Source organism: Colobus angolensis, unplaced genomic scaffold (genome assembly GCF_000951035.1).
Source record: "Colobus angolensis palliatus isolate OR3802 unplaced genomic scaffold, Cang.pa_1.0 Scaffold198, whole genome shotgun sequence".
NCBI classification, from domain to species: Eukaryota; Metazoa; Chordata; class Mammalia; order Primates; family Cercopithecidae; genus Colobus; species Colobus angolensis.
The window spans coordinates 2,202,149-2,218,842 of NW_012115132.1; the positions used below are offsets into that span (position 1 = coordinate 2,202,149).

General features: G+C 36.5%; 1 protein-coding gene across 2 annotated transcripts in view; it reads left to right on the forward strand.

The window, feature by feature from the left end:
• The window catches only part of TAF2 (TAF2 RNA polymerase II, TATA box binding protein (TBP)-associated factor, 150kDa), a 109,249-nt gene extending 96,525 nt beyond the window's left edge, over nt 1-12,724 (forward strand). For both annotated transcript variants that reach the window (XM_011941066.1, XM_011941067.1), the window contains 2 exons: nt 461-583; nt 11,305-12,724. In XM_011941066.1, the coding sequence (XP_011796456.1) occupies nt 461-583; nt 11,305-11,567 (386 nt within the window). In that variant the 3' untranslated portion in view covers nt 11,568-12,724. The remainder of the gene's footprint in view (nt 1-460; nt 584-11,304) is intronic.
• The last annotated feature ends 3,970 nt before the right edge of the window (nt 12,725-16,694 follow it).

The window sequence follows — 16,694 nt, forward strand, 5'->3', positions numbered from 1 at the left end:
AATAGTTTTTTTTTTTTTTTTTTTTCTAAAGACACAGAGTTGCACTCTGTGGCCCAGGCTAGATTGCAGTGACATGATCATAGCTCACTCCAACCTCAAACTCCTGGGCTCAATACATCCTCCCACCTCAGCCTCCAAAGTAACTAGGACCACAGTTACATGCCACCATACCTGGCTGATTTGATTGATTGATTGATTGTAGTAGAGATATGGTCTCACTGTGATGGCTAGGCTGGTCTTGAACTCCTGGCCTCAAGCGATCCTCCCTCCTCAGCCTCCCAAAGCATTGGGATTAAAGGTGTGAGCCACTCCACCCAGCTAGTATCCTTTCAACTGTTAGAATTTTACTGTGGATGAACTGTTTCTGTCTTTAAGGCTAGTTTATAAAAACCTGTCAGCCTTTCTTTTCTTTTGGGAAACAAAGAAATAAATCCCTCTTTTTTCTTGTTTGGCATTTTAGGGCTCTCGAAATATCGGCCAGCTAGCTCCCGATCTGCTTTAATACCGCAGCACTCAACAGGCTGTGACAGCACACCCACCACAAAACCCCAGTGGAGTTTGGAACTTGCACGGAAGGGAACAGGTAAAAATAATTAATCAGAATTAATATTATTTTGTTGAAGAATAAATCTATAATTATAACGTAATAAAGTTACTTCATCAACTTTAAAAAACCCTTTAAAATTATAGATCTTAGGATTTGGCTTTTTTTGTAATACATTGAGCCTATGTTATCTAACTTTAAAGACTATTTTAAAATAGACCTTTCTTTTTCAAAAGTAATGTATTCCTATTATAGAAAACTTGGAAATAACAGAAAATTAAGTGAGAAAAAAAATATCCCCCATAGGCCATTTAAAGATAATTTAAAAGATAATGCTATTTAATTATAATGAACATTTTGCTCTTTCTTTGCCATGCTTTTTCTAAGAATATTATGACAAATGCCAACTTCAATAGAAACCATTTAATTTGTACCTTTATAAAAAAGATATAAAGGCATGAAATAAAAAATCAACCACTTATCCCCCACTCATATAATTGGTGATTCATTCGTGAAGACTTGATGCTATATTCCCTTATATCATTTCACAGTAATTGGGCTTAAGTTTGTGAAATGTAATTCAATTCAGATGTGTTTGTTACCTATTCTGTTTCACATTGTTTTCTGCTTATTCTGTTTCATCACTTACAAAGAGAGGATTATAATCCAAATGAAGTGCAAACATTTGATGCTGATGAACTACCGTGAAACAAAGATTTAGTCCTCAAAATCTGAAGGAACAGGGAGTGAAAAACAAGATACATAAACAAAATCATTTTTAAAGAATAGTTTTTCCAGAAGTAGACAGACTTTACAGTCTATGAACTTCTGATTATATTCCAGTTGATGGATTTTGCTTATATAAATTATGTTTTTATCTAATATTTTAAAGAATGCCGTTTATTGCTTTGAAGAGCTTATGAATCAACTGTTATTAATAGGGGACTTCAAGCAAAAGCAGCACGTTAAACTGTTTTGATGTTGAAACCCCCCGGACTGTTGATTACTTACCGTTCTTTGTGTGTTCTATGCATTTATTGGAATAGATTCACCCAAAATATGTTTCAGAAGGAAATCAGCTGGGGACTTTTGCCCTTACTTTAATTAGTGAATTTTGATATTTCTTGGCCCTTCCAGAATTTTTGTATTCTTTTGGTTTTGTTTTTGGTTTTGGTGTAATTTTACTTTGTTATCATTATGCTTATTGAAATTTTACTAGATGTAAAGAATTTTCTACATTTTTAAAAATTATAAAGCTTAGAGAATTTCAAACTCCTTGACACAGTTTGAGGATGATGCTTCTGCTTACCTTTAAAAGAAAAAATTCTCTCTGAATTTCCAAAAGTCTAATCAATTTCTGTTCCAAAAACAATACGTTTGGTTTTTCTTAGCAGTGTGGCACATTAACCTATGTAGAAGCAAATCTGAACACTTTTTTTGTGCCCACCAGTGTGCCTTTTTATCATTGTTCCTTATTGCTTTTAAAATACATTTTCACTTTTTTTCAGGTCTTTATAGGCTTTTAGTTCTCATGGCATCATATGGGAAGACTGGGGAGAAAGAAACACAGCCCTAATGGTGGGGAATAGGAACGCATTAACATTTTAATTTTGGGTGCTATTAGTGTAGGGTCCTTTCTTGGCATGAGGCAAAAATATATACCAGTTAGATGGACTGATCTAGTAATCTTAACTTTGAATATATTCTTTAATGTGACTGTAATTTCCTTTAAATGTGTTTTTGCTATTCCGTACTCTGAGGCCAATGAGCAAGTCTTAAAATTCAACAGTGATATTATAAGAATGTAGAGAACCTTCATTTTACAAATAACAGTGTTTTGAAGGTTTATTTGTAAATATATTTATTTTGGAATTTTGAATGCAGTTTTTCTATAGGTAATTTTTTCTTTTCTTTCTTTCTTTTCTTTTTCTTTTTTTTTTTTGAGACAGTATCGCTCTATCACCTAGGCTGGAATGCAGTGATGCGATCTTGGCTCACTGCAACCTCTGCCTTCTGGGTTCAAGTGATTCTCATGCCTCAGCTTCCTTAGTAGCTGGGATTACAGGCGTGCATCACCACACCCGGCTAATGTTTTTTTTTCTTTTTTAGTAGAGACAGAATTTCACTATATTGGCTAGGCTAGTTTCAAACTACTGGCCTCAAGTGATCACCAGCCTCAGCCTCCCAAAATGCTAGGATCCCAGGCGTGAGCCACCAGGCCTGGCAACATTGTATTTGTGAAAGTAACTTTCCCAAACTAGCCAGACAAAAACCTTACAACTCCTACCATACATCAAGAATACAAATATCAGAGGCCGGGCGTGGTGGCTCAAGCCTGTAATCCCAGCACTTTGGGAGGCCGAGACGGGTGGATCACGAGGTCAGGAGATCGAGACCATCCTGGCTAACACGGTGAAACCCCGTCTCTACTAAAAAATACAAAAACTAGCCGGGCGAGGTGGCGGGCGCCTGTAGTCCCAGCTACTCGAGAGGCTGAGGCAGGAGAATGGCGTGAACCTGGGAGGCGGAGCTTGCCGTGAGCTGAGATCCGGCCACTGCACTCCAGTCTGGACGACAGAGCGAGACTCTGTCTCAAAAAAAAGAATACAAATATCAAACCTAGCCCTTGTGTGTATTGATGTTTCTGTGAGAAGATTCACTCAGAGCTCCAACTTTTGGGATATGGGAAGCACAACTTTAGCCTAACCCAAGTCAAGTCAAAATGACAGTGAAAAAGGGATTTCTTCTCTTCCTGCCTCCCAGCAGGAGCTGAAGATCTCTTACCATGGCAGCCACCTTTCTTGGGGTTGAGAGTTGCCCTTTCTTGGAGCTGAGAGTTGTGGGTTTAGGAGGGAGACAGCACTGGTGAGGGAAGCTGTGACCTCTCTTCAGTCTCTAGGGATTCTAAATTAGAGGTCACAAATGAGGTTTTTTGGCCCATATCCAGTTCATCCAGCTGAGGCATCTTCCTGTAAGTCTCACAAAAGTTTTTTAACTAGATAACTAAAAATAAAGAGGTTACACAGAAAAATATGGATTTCCTTTTACTCTGATGGAGACATTTGGGAAACAAAGAAAAAAGAAATTCTGGATTTATAGCTTTTCCTGAAAAAGAGTGAGAGGCCCTTTTAGTAAGGCATGTGATCTCTTATGCTGCACCCAGTAGTCTGTTTACTCATTTATGCTGTTCCTCAGGCAAAGGCTTTTGAGTTTCCAGCCTCTGCTTTTTATTTTATTTTATTTTATTTTATTTTATTATTTTATTCATGAGTTGAGATGAAATCCTAGATGGCCCCCTTAGAGCCAAGGAGCCAGATGATAATTGAGAACTGGAATGTGTTACAGACTTGTCTAGGAGGGATAGAAAAAGAATGTGTGTTTAAAGAAGAGACGGAAACTGTTTAAGTAGAGAACATGTTATGGTTTACTTTTTAACCTTGCTTCCCCAGTTTTCCCTTTCCTTGCATTTAATAGTAGAATATTTTAGGGCAGAATCATATGTGGGTATTAGATTAAGCCATTGGGATGAGAAGGGAGAAATGGCAAGAGTATTTTCCTTCATTACTTTATTATTTATTTTCCTTTTCCTGAGGTAAGGAAGGGAATACAGAGAAATGGCCATTATGGTTCCCATGGTTTTAGGGATGAATATACAATATTCTCTCCCTTCTCACCACAGCAGCTCCCTGTCTACTACTGCAGAGCCTGAGGTGACTGGACTGTCTCCCAGGTTGCTGTAGGGATTGCAGTGCTGGAGAGGAGAGGCCAGGCAAGGGGAACAAGGAGCAAGGGAATTCCCTAGTGGTTTTTGTGGGAAAGAAGCAGAGAGTTTCTGCAGCTGCCTCGCTAGGGCTGCAGTATTATGTAATGCCTTCTTGCATAAGTCAGAAAAACACAATTCTGGTAAATTTTTTAATTTAAAAGAAAAACAAAACAACTTTTTTACAGCTTGAGAGCTTGCTCTAGAGGTCTTTCTTTTGAAACTAATATGAAAAACAGACTTTGATTTTTTTATCCTTAAATTATAATGATATAACTCTACATTTTTTTACAGTGATCTAAACAATCTGCAGAACAGAACTTACACCTTTCCTAATAAAAACTGCAGGTTTTGTGTTAAATTTAAACATATACCTAAGGTGAATGAATTTACTGGAATTATCAGATTATTCACGGTTTCTTATCAGCACTTTCATCACATGGGCTGAAAAGCTTCCACATTAGACTTACATTAAGTACCTCTTTCTGTTTGTTTTACATTTGTTAACTCGACTGCAGCTAACCCTTATCCATGGTGCATTTTATTTGGTCTCCAGGAAAGATTTTACATTAGTAGAACAATACAACTCTGGACATCTCTTTTGTTCTTTCCATATAACATGAAATAGGAAAATTTTTTTATTGTGAACTAAATGTATCTCCTTTCTCTGATGTGTTTGCTATTTAGAAGAGTGACGTGTATTTCACCTTAGTAAAAGGATTTTCATTAGCCTAAAGATGAGTGGTGCCTGTGGATGGACAAGTTAGCAGGCATCTTGTAAACCCCTGAAAGGATATGTGAAATTATGTGTGTAAATGTTTGTATCAAGGGATGGTAATATATGTATTGTCTTGATAGTTCTGTAGATGACCTCATTATGCTCCTGTGAAAGTAAACTTTTGTGTGTTCCAAATCTAATTATAAGGAAATTACACTTTCTTACCACCTTAGATTAGACCTGGTAAACATTATTTAGGAAAGATAGATAATAAGCAAAATATATATATGTACATATATAGAGAGAGAAAAAGTATATAAACATATATTCTCTATATATAGAGAGAATAAATAAAGCATACTGTATACATACAATTGTATATATAATATATATACTTATACTACATACAATTATATAGTATACAATTATAGTAAATAGTATAAATGAAAACTTAAGAGCTAAAGGTTGTTGGTGATGATAGGGTAGCACAGATCATTTGTTCTCCTGTTACTGCCAATTAATATATTTGTATATGTGTCTTTTCACATATGCATGAGCATATTAATGGGATTAAATTTCTAGAAAACTTTCTAAAGGAATATAAGCATGTAACACTTTCATGGTATTGCCAGATTGCTTTAATTTCTCCTTTAAAAAAAAGCTTTGGGCCAGGCACAGTGGCTCATGCCTGTAATTCCAGCACTTTGGGAGGCCAAGGTAGGTGAATCATTTGAGGTCAGGAGTTCAAGACCAGCCTGACCAACATGGTGAAATCCCACTTCTACTAAAAATACAAAAATTAGCCAGGCGTGGTGGTACGCATCTGTAATCCCAGCTACTTGGGAGGCTGAGGCAGGAGAATCTCTGGGAGGCGGAGGTTGCAGTGAGCCAAAAGCACACCACTGCACTCCAGCCTGGGCAACAGAGCGAGACTCTGTCTCAAAAAAAAAAAAAAAGAAAAAAGAAAAAAAAAAAAAGAAAAAAAAAAAAGCTTTATTATAGAGAACTGTAAAGTAGTCAGACAAGTATAATGAGGCCCCTGTATATGTTACTCAGCTTCAACAATAATTGATTCGTGGTCAGTCTTATTTAATCTTACCCATTTCTACCCTTCTGAATTATTTTGAAGTGAATCCCAAATATCATGTAATTTTATTCATAAATTATTTAGTATGTATCTCTAAAAGGTAGCACTTTAAAAAGTCATAACCACAGTAATGTTATACCTAAAAAAATTTACTAATTCTTTTTTGTCATTAAATATCCAGTCACTGTTTAAATTTCAGTTGACTCTAAATGCCATTATTTATTTTTATTTTTAACAATTTATTTGTTTAAATCAGTGTCCACATAAGGTCCACATTCCAGTTGGCTGCTACAGCCTTTGTGTCTTTTTTAATCTAACATTTCTAGTTCATACCTCTTTTCTTTTCCTCCCTTACAATGTATTTGTTAAAGAAGCCAGGTTTTTGTTCTGTACTTTTTATTCTAATGTTTCCAATTCATACCTCTTTTCTTTTCCTCTCTTACAATGTATTTGTTAAAGAAACTAGGTTTTGTTCTGTACTTTTCAAGTCTGTATTTTATTAATTTTATACCCATGATATAATTAACATGTTAAAGTCTCTAGTTTCTGTCAGTTTGTAGTTGTATCTAGAATTCTAATTGGATTCAGGTTTATAAAGGGTGTGTGTTCTTTAGTCTGGAAGCATACAATGTCTGGTTGACTCTTTGAGGTTAACCACTATAGATGTTCAACCTAGATTCCTTAATTCATCAAGTTGCAAGATAGTGATATTTCAATTTATACTTTCATTTTTATTTATAAGCTGGATTACTTCTGTAAAGCTAAATTTCTCCTCATTTACTATTACCCAGTGGTATAAGTCTATAGGAAAACAAAGCTTAATTTTTCTATGTATTTAATAATTTTCAAAATAATGAGTTACTGCCTAGCAGTCTCCAATGCTGATCAGTCATTTTCAGTCTGTCACAATTATTGTCCTTATCATATTCAGTTTGTTCCATTTTTGGACTGAGTTCATCTGACAAGACTTTAACTTTCTTGCAGTTACACCCTGTGTTTCAAGCTCATGTTGTAAATATTCTACCATAGACCTGAGATTAGCCATTTGTCCTAGGAGCCCTGGTTTCTAACTCCTTTGTCCTTGGTGCTAACTAATCCATTGTCTTCTTAGTAGACTTTATGTATCTCAAGAGAAATGCAAGATTTATTACCAATATTTCTTTGATGCAAAGTGTAAGGCCACTGTCTAGACAAAAAAATTGGATTCACTTTTGAAGTGGTTGTAAGTATTCTTTGGAAAGATCATACCTACAAATGTTCATTTGCCCATTAGGCAACTGAGAAGTACAGGTTCCAACATAATGATTGGCTTTCTGCAATCCAAGTAGTTTGGTAGGTATTTAGGATTAAATGATAAAACTTCTTTCTTCTCTGAAATGCAAAAGAGAACCTCAAGCTCCCAAGAGTGCAGACAGCCAACGAGAAAGCTGCAAAGTCTGTTGATATAGAATGATTAAATAATGAGATGGAAGCTAAAGGAATTTGTTCATGAGACTTTAAAGCTTCTTATTACTTCTTATCACCCACTTGTGTATTCTGTTAGGTGTTGGCCTATTTTCCCATATTTATAGAATCAGGAACATAGTCATGCAATGTATGTATTAAAATCTGAATTAAAATACGGTAGCATATATGGCTGAAAGTAAATCAGATAATCTCTCAATATTTTTGTTCTTTTAAAGAATATCTGGGTGCCAATTATTACAGAAGATACAGTTCCCCAAACTTGCCTCTCTATATAAATAATGTATTTAGCTTTTACTTTAGTATTAGTTTTGGCTTTATTACAAAGATCATTAATATAAGAAATAGAATTTGGGGATACTAAAATGTGAATAATCTGTGAGCACAGAAACTTTAATTTGTTCACATGTTCTAAAATATTGGAGCAGTGCCTGACACAGAGGAAGTACAGGAGTCAAATACCACTTGAATGGATGAGCTATAATGGTTTTTGTGCATTATTCTTCTCTCCTCAAAATCAGTGACCTTCAAGTTATATTTGGTTGGACTAAGCTCACCTGACATTTAAAAAGAAACACAACTGTATAATTCTGTTATATTAATTCATTCATTCATTTAACAAGGTTTGTTAAGGGGGCGTGCTAGGGGATGATAGAAACTGTGCTATATGTTGGGACACAAAGATGAAAAAGACAAACTTCCTCTCCTCAAGAGGCTATCAGTTTAATGGAAGAGACTCAAAGACAACAGAAATACAGCAGTCCATGTTTGTGTAGATGGACACTGTAGCATCATGGTTAAAAGTAAGACCCTGGAGTCAGGCTCTTCAGATTTGTAGCTCAGACCTGCCAGTACCACCTTGGGCAAATTACTTAAATCTCTCTTTGACTTAATTCCCTTATCTGTATTATGCTGTGGAAACATGAAGGAACCAGTTCCTTTGGGAAATTTGAAGAAAACCTTTCAAAGAAACATTTGAGTTAGGTTTTAAATTATTGAAGAGACTAAAATGTTCCTTGTTTCGTTATTTCTTCCTTTAGGTTGCAGCTTAACCATTACTTTCCTGGAGAACTTTGCCTGTCTGATCCCCCCTTCCCCCAGTTAATTTAAGTCTCCTATTGTGCTCCTGTTTCACTTTATGTTTTGCCTTTTTATTTACTCAGGTTCACTTACTCAATTTATTTCTTATTTGCTACTCTGCAATCTCCTAGGAGGGAGGAGGGCTGATATCTGTCTGGTTTATCAATGTTTTCCCCAGTTCCAGTTTCTGATGTTTGTTAAATGGGTGTATCAGTTAGACAAGGAATAAGGAAAGAAGGACATCCCAAGCATAGGGAATAGCATTTAGAAATACACAGTGTTATGAAAAGTTTAGCCTAGAGTAGTATATAGAAAGGAAGAATGGGAGGCTGGAAAGGTAACTTCAGGACAGATTATGAACTGTCAATAAGTAAAATTAGTACTGCAATGTAATTTTTAGAAAGCTTCTGTGGTGATATCTGGTTTGGTGAAAACCATGATTTGGGGGCAGGTTTGGATCAAAATTTGTGCTGAGAAATTTACTTTTTTAAAAAAAGAAACTACATTGAAATCTATTTTAGTGAAAAGCCTTTTTTTTTTTTTTTTTAGCTAGTTTGGATTAATATATAGTATATATTTTCAGAAATTCCTGCACTGAAGTCCAAGGAGTTTGTCTTTTGTACCGTCAGTAAAACCAACTGGGTTTTTAAGCAGATAAAAAGCAGCTTTGTTTAGGAAGACCATGATGCAGCAGGGTTTCCCAGCCTGGACACTATTGACATTTTAGGCATAATTCTTTGTTGGAGATATAGGGGTGTCTTGTGCATTTTAAAATGTTTGCCAGCATCTCTGGCCTCTACTCGTAGGATGTCAGTAACAAAATGTCTCTGAACATTGCCAATTTTGTCCCCTTGGGGGCAGAATCACCCCTGGTGTTCTGAGAACCACTGCTGTGAACTACATATACATTAGACACTTAACCCATAAGATACTTCAGGCAGAGAAACCTTAGTGACTAGGAGGAGGCTAGTACCAAGTACCTATAATACTAGTACCCATAATCCCAATGAGGTGAGGTGGTCTGAATTAATACAGTTGCAGACTGAATTAGGATGAGGGGTGGATTTAAGAGATACTTATGAGAATCAACAAGATTTGGTAACCAGGTAGCTCTGGAAGGGAGGGAATCTGAGATGAATCTTGGGCTTAAGTTGGCTGCATGTAAAGCAATGCCATTAACCTATAGTAATAGAGATTTGTTTCTCAGAGTATGGCCCAAGGATTATAGGCCTGTGGGTCTGGAGGAAAAAGCAAATCTGTACACTAGAGTTGGAGAACTACTATTATAAATTCCTAGACTGATAGAATGTTAAAACTGTAGAGAACCTTTGAGGACATTTGATCTAGATTTTTAGGTGATAAACTAGGCCCAGAGAGATGAAGTATAGCTAAAGGCTAACAGGACAACCTAGTCTAGAGTATGGGCCTGCTAATTCTGTTTCTTTCTTTCTTTGTACTGACACTACTCTCATCTGTGTAGAGAGACAGATGTTCCCTTTATAGACTCCCCACCTTTTCTGGATTTCTTAAGCTGTGTGTTCTGAATCTTCTTAGAGTTCATGTTGTCTATCCTTAGAAATTGTCTTAAGGAGCTATACAAATTTTGATTTTCACTGAGATACCATTATCAGTAGCTAGAATATCGTGTTTATGTGTATATCAGTTGTTCTCCAGATGGCACAAAGAAAATAGAGTCATCCCTTGGTATACGCAGGGGGGATTAGTTCCAAGACCCCTCCCCGGTGTACGAAAATCCATGCATACTCAAGTCCTGCAGTCGGCCCATATGAAAAACCAGCTCTTCTATCTAGATGCAGGTTTGCATCCTTCAAATCTGTATTTTCAATCTGCGTTTGGTTAAAAACAAAAAAAGTCCACATATAAATGGGCTTATGCTGTTCAAACCCATGTTGATCAAGGGTCAACTGTATTATCATCTCCCCCTCCCCAATACCGTAGAGCAGAAATGTAGTTGAGTGAGTTATGTTTTCATTGACCAATGTTGGTCGTTTGTTGTTTGTTTGTTTGTTTGTTTATTAAGACGGAATCTCACTCTATCACCCAGGCTGGAGTGCAGTGGCATGATCTCAGCTCACTGCAACCTTGGCCTCCCAGGTTCAAGTGATTCTCCTACCTCAGCCTCCCGAGTACCTGGGATTACAGGAGCCCACCACCATGCCTGGCTAATTTTTGTATTTTTGGTAAAGATGGAGTTTCATCACACTGGCCAGGCTGGTTTTGAACTCCTGACCTCAAGTGATCCACCCGCCTTGGCCTCCCAAAGTACTGGGATTATAGGAGTGAGCCACCGCATCCAGCCCCAGTGTGAGTCTTAACCTGTAACACCATGTGTAATATTGTTTTTTCATAATACTTAGAAAATATTAGTTTTTAAAAGATTATTTGGTAACACACTGGTATATGGCTGAATTTGTAGACTGTAAGGAACTATATATTCAACTTCCTGGCCACAATGCTGAAAAACTGTGTGTAACTAATTACATGTCTTATTTAGATACTTCTCTCATTCCTAATAGAAGTGATAAAAACTTAAGAATCCCTCTTTACATACTGTCATCACCTTCCTCCTTCTTTATTCTGGCTTTCCTTATTATCAACAGGAATTCATTTGGGTATTTTTAATCTTGAAGGTAAAGAACAATCACCTTTGGAGATGGGTATGCATCCAGTGGCAAGCGCTCCACTCTCAGTCTTTACTAAGGAATCTACAGCCTCCAAACACAGTGACCACCATCACCACCATCACCATGAGCACAAGAAAAAGAAGAAGAAGCACAAACATAAGCACAAACACAAGCATAAGCATGACAGTAAAGAAAAGGACAAGGAGCCTTTCACTTTCTCCAGCCCTGCCAGTGGCAGGTCTATTCGTTCTCCTTCCCTTTCAGACTGAGAAGGGGACAAAGAGACCTTTCCTTCCATGTCCAGAAGAATGTATGTAACTAAAGCTTTGTCCTCTCTGATGACAATGATAAAAGGGAGGGGGGAAAGGATTTGCCTCTCCTACAGAAATTCTGAATTCATTTAAGTTCTAAGCATTTGATTTACATTATTTATACAGTTGGGATCTAATTAGGAAAATGTGTTTTGTAGTTCTGGATAGACTATTTCTTCCGCTGTTTCCTCCTCAAAACACACAGAGCAAACTCCTTTTCATAAAAGCCCTCATATCCACTGGCAGTCCCCATTCGCATCATGGTCTCCATGTGTACTGCCAAAGTCAATTATGTTTGAAAGCCTTTGGTGGATGTTATGGGGCAAAGTATGATTTACACAGAAGCAACTGCCAAATCTGTGGTGCAACCACTATCTCCAGTGAAATATTGTATAACACCATTTGAAACTACTGAAAAGACAGAGGCTTTTCTACAGGACTCTTCCTTATTGCACCATTTTTGTATTAACCATAGAAACTAAGCATCAGAATTTATGTACAAAGAATATGTTATTTTTCCTTCTGCTCTAAAATACTGAGATTTGGGGAAGCAATTCTTTTTTTAAAAAATTTTGAATAACTATCTTTTGATAACACATTCGGCGGTTACGATGTTGGAATTTAGCAGAACTATCAAATCCAAAATTGTTTTCAAATCAAGATGTTTAAATTGTAAGTTGTTTTGTTTTGTTTTCCAATAAGTATGAATGAAAATATTCATATGTAAAATATGTTTTGCTAAATGTGGACAATTTACACACCCAACATTTACTCTTTCCAAAATTATTTCTGAGGACACAAAGTATGATACCTTTAAAAAGGTGACCTTATATATTGTTTATTAACCTAGAAATAGACAATTTGGCTCTCCTACCATAAGCATTTTGAAACACATATGAGACGTTTTGATTTCATTGTATGGTGGTGCATTTTTATTTTTATTTCTGAATTTTCCATATGCTTTAATACTTGTTTAAGAATATTTTTATATCTGTTCCATTTTTATCATTTCCCTTATCATTAGAAAGTTTGACAAAAATACTTGAATATTGGTTCTCTAAATATACTTTTAGTTGTGTTTAACTCGTTTAATAAATAACTTTTTAAGTTGATCATTCTGTCTTTGTAGCTTTTTATATCTTGTGTTACCTTCTTGTGGGTGTATATATAATAAACCTGTCCACATACTTTGCAGAGAGCTTTGTGAATAGGTGGGATTTTTAGCTGGCCTCACTAGGAGGAATGATTTCAGTAGGCTGAGATGGAGTAAAGTTCTCTCAGCAGAAGAAACAGTATCTTCAAAGGTATGTAGGAAAGCATAGGTGTGTTCAGGAATTAGAAGGCCGTGCGGTTGGCCTGGAGTATAAGTGCAAAGAGAATATGATCAGATATTGAAGCGCCTGAATGACAGTTATTTAAAGTTTCAATTAATTGAATGTTGTCCAGCTGAAATTATTTTTGGAAAATAGGATATTTTAGAGTGTATAGTGATGCCATGTATAGAATTCCCAACTTTGAAAATTCTAAGCACACATTTCAAAATAATTACTTGTGTTATAGGAAGACATTGATAAATAATAGCTACCTATTATAATTCAAGCACCTCTTGTATGCTAGGCATTGTACCAGGAAGTTTATGTTATGTATATTATTTCTTAATCAGATGTTTATATTAGATATTTCTTCCAAAGAACTGTTTTTTATGGTGAAGTCTCGATTATTTAAGCTTTTAGTTGGGAGCAGACAATGCAAAGGTATTTTATTCACATTTTTGAAATAGATAATTAAACACAATGCAGTTTCAATCTAAGTCTCCAGTCTCCTTTCCCAGAGGCAGTACTTTTTGACAGTATTATATATATCTTTCCAGCACTCGTCTATATATATATTTCCATATATTTTTACAGTATGTACAGATTTTTTAAAACAAGCAGTAGCATATAATACAGACTTGCAGAAATTGTTTTAATTATGCTTTATCTTTTATGGCTTTTGCATATTATTGCATAGTTACAAAGAACTTCCTTATTCTATGATTACATAATTCTTTCACTTTTTTTTAATGTTCTTAAAATTTTATGTTTCAGGTTTACATTCTTCGTCCAACTTGAATCCATCTGCAGTTTATTTTAATAAAAAAAGAGGGGCTCAACTTTTTTTTCTTCTATTTAATTTTTTTTTTTTTTGATAGAGACAGAGTCTCACCATGTTGCCCAGGCTGGTCTTGAACTTCTGGCCACAGGCCATCCTCCCACCTCAACCTCCCAAAGCATTGGGATTACAGGCATGAACCACACACCCAGCCTTGCCTCAACATATTTTTTAAGTTCCCTTTTAATTTCTTCATTGACTCATTGGTGGTTCATGCATTCAAGAGCATGTTGTTTAATTTCCATATACTTATGCGTTTTCTGAAGTTCTTGTTTTGACTTCTAGTTTCATAATTTTGGTCAGAAAAATATGATTTCAAGTAGAATTTTCAGAATTTTGAAATGGACTGAAATGTAATTGAATTGACAGAAATCAAGAAGATTCCAGTCTTCTTAAATTTGCTGAAGCTTGTTTTGTGCCCCAGCATGTTAGATTCTGGAGAATGGTTCATATGTGCTCCGGAAGAATGTATACTCTATTGCTTTTGGATTGAATGTTTTGCTTAAGTCTGTTAGGTACATTTGGTCTAAAGTGTTAAAGTTCAGTGTTTCCTTGTTAATATGTCTGAATGATCTGTCCATTGTTGAAAGTGGGGTATTGAAGCCTCCTTCAGTATCTCCTGCAATACTGTATTACAGTCTGTCTCTCCTTCAGATTCTTTATTAAGATGCTTTGATGTTGAGTGCATATATATTTACAATTATTATACCCTCTGAATGAATTGGCCCTTTTGTCATTTTGTCCTTTGCCTCTTTTTTATAGTTTTTGGCTTAAATTCTATTTTGTCTGATACAATTTTTAATGTCACCCTGATATGTATACTATTTGGACTATTTTTATCATCAAAGTATGGTTTCCTTTACAATTATATATTATTCTAAAAATTTTATTACTACTTTAAAATCAGGGCTTAAAAGTATTTTTACCGTCCCGGGCACAGTGGCTTACGCCTGTAATCCCAGCACTTTGGGAGGCCGAGGAGGGCAGATCACAGGGTCAGGAATTTGAGACCAGCCTGACCAACATGGTGAAACCCCCGTCTCTACTAAAAATACAAAAATTAGCTGGGCATGGTGGCACACGCCTGTAATCTCAGCTACTCAGGAGGCTGAGGCACGAAAATTGCTTGAACCCGGGAGGCGGAGGTTACAGTGAGCCGAGATTGTGCCACTGCACTCTGGCCTGGGCGACAGAGTGAGACTCCATCTCAAAATATATATATATATGTGTGTGTGTGTGTGTGTGTGTGTGTATATATATATATATATTTACTGTAGTAAAATGACACATAATTAATGAGACCTCCTTTGTTTATCATACTAGAATATTGTGGCTTTATAAAATTTCCAAGCAACTGCTGTTCCACGTGCAAATTTTTTAACTTATTACCTGTGTAACTTAACCACAGTAATTGAATGTCAAGCCACTCAGCATTGTTTCTTTCTGAAACAAACTCGCTTTATTTGGTTTAGCCCAGTAATCTCTAAACATTTTTTGCTTTTTTATTCCATTCATTTTCTTTATAAAATGAGTGTACCTATTTAATGTATATATATTTATTATATGTAAATATATATGTATTAATATAGTATGTTCATTATAAAGTATATGTAAAGCTGGGCATGGTGGCTCATGCCTGTAATTCCAGCACCTTGGGAGGCTGAGGTGGGAGGACGACTGATGCCAGGAGTTCAGTGTCAGCCTGGGCAACATAGCAAGACCCCATTTCTACAAAAAATGAAAATGAAGACAACCAGGCATGGTGGCATGAGCCTATAGTCTCAGCTACTCAGGAGACTGAGGTGGGAGGTTCGCTTGTGCCCAGAAGTTTGAGGTTGTAGTGAGCTATGATCATGCATCATGCCAGTGCATTCCATTCTGGGCGATAGCACAAGACCCAGTCTTTAAAAATTTTATTTTTTTCTTGAGATAAAGTCTCACTCTGTTGCTCAGGGTGGAGTGCAGTGATATGATCTCAGCTCACTGCATCCTCTACCTCCCAGAGTTAAGCAATTGTACATCCGCCTCCCGAGTAGCTGAGACTACAGGCATGCACCACTATGCCCAACTAATTTTTGTACTTACGGTAGTGACAGGGTTTCACCATGTTGTCCAGGCTGATCTCAAACTCCTGACCTCGGGTGATCCTCTCACCTCAGCCTCCCAAAGTGCTGGGATTATAGGCATGAGCCACTGGGCCCGGCCAAAAAAAAAAATAAATTATATTTTTCATTTTCATGTGTTTACTTTTGAGGCAGGGTCTTCCTTTGTCACCCAGGCTAAAGTGCAGTAGCACAATCACAGCTCACTGCAGCCTCGACCTCCTGGGCTCAAGCAATCCTCCAGCCTCCGCAACCCAAGTAGCTGGGACTATAGGCGCCCACCGTCACACTTGGCTAATGTGTATTTTTTTGTGGAGATGGGATTTCGCCATGTTGTCTATAGTCTCGAACTCCAGAGCTGGTCTTGAACTCCTGAGCTCAAGCAATCCACCCGCCTCAGCCTTCCAGAGTGCTGGGATTACAGGTGTGAGCCACAATGCCCAGTGAAATAATAATTTAAAAAAAAAGTGTCACGATAGGATAAAGATGAAGTATTAGGTTGGTGCAAACATAATGTGGTTTTTGCATTACTTTCAATGGCAAAAACCACAAATATGTTTGCACCAACCTAATAAATTATTTGTTAATGTCCTGCAGTTTGTGATAGCTTCATACTAAGTACTGAATTTATGAAGCCCCAATGTAAACGTAGTTCAAGGTTCATTAGTAACAAGAGTTTGTCAGTTCATAATTCAAATTATTTTAATTTTTTTTTGCTTTTTTTCCTCAAATCTGACTATGAGATTAAAAACTTACCATTTATCTTGCAATATTTAAGTACTTTTTATGCATTAACTATTTAATTTTAGGCCAGGCGCGGTGTCTCACACCT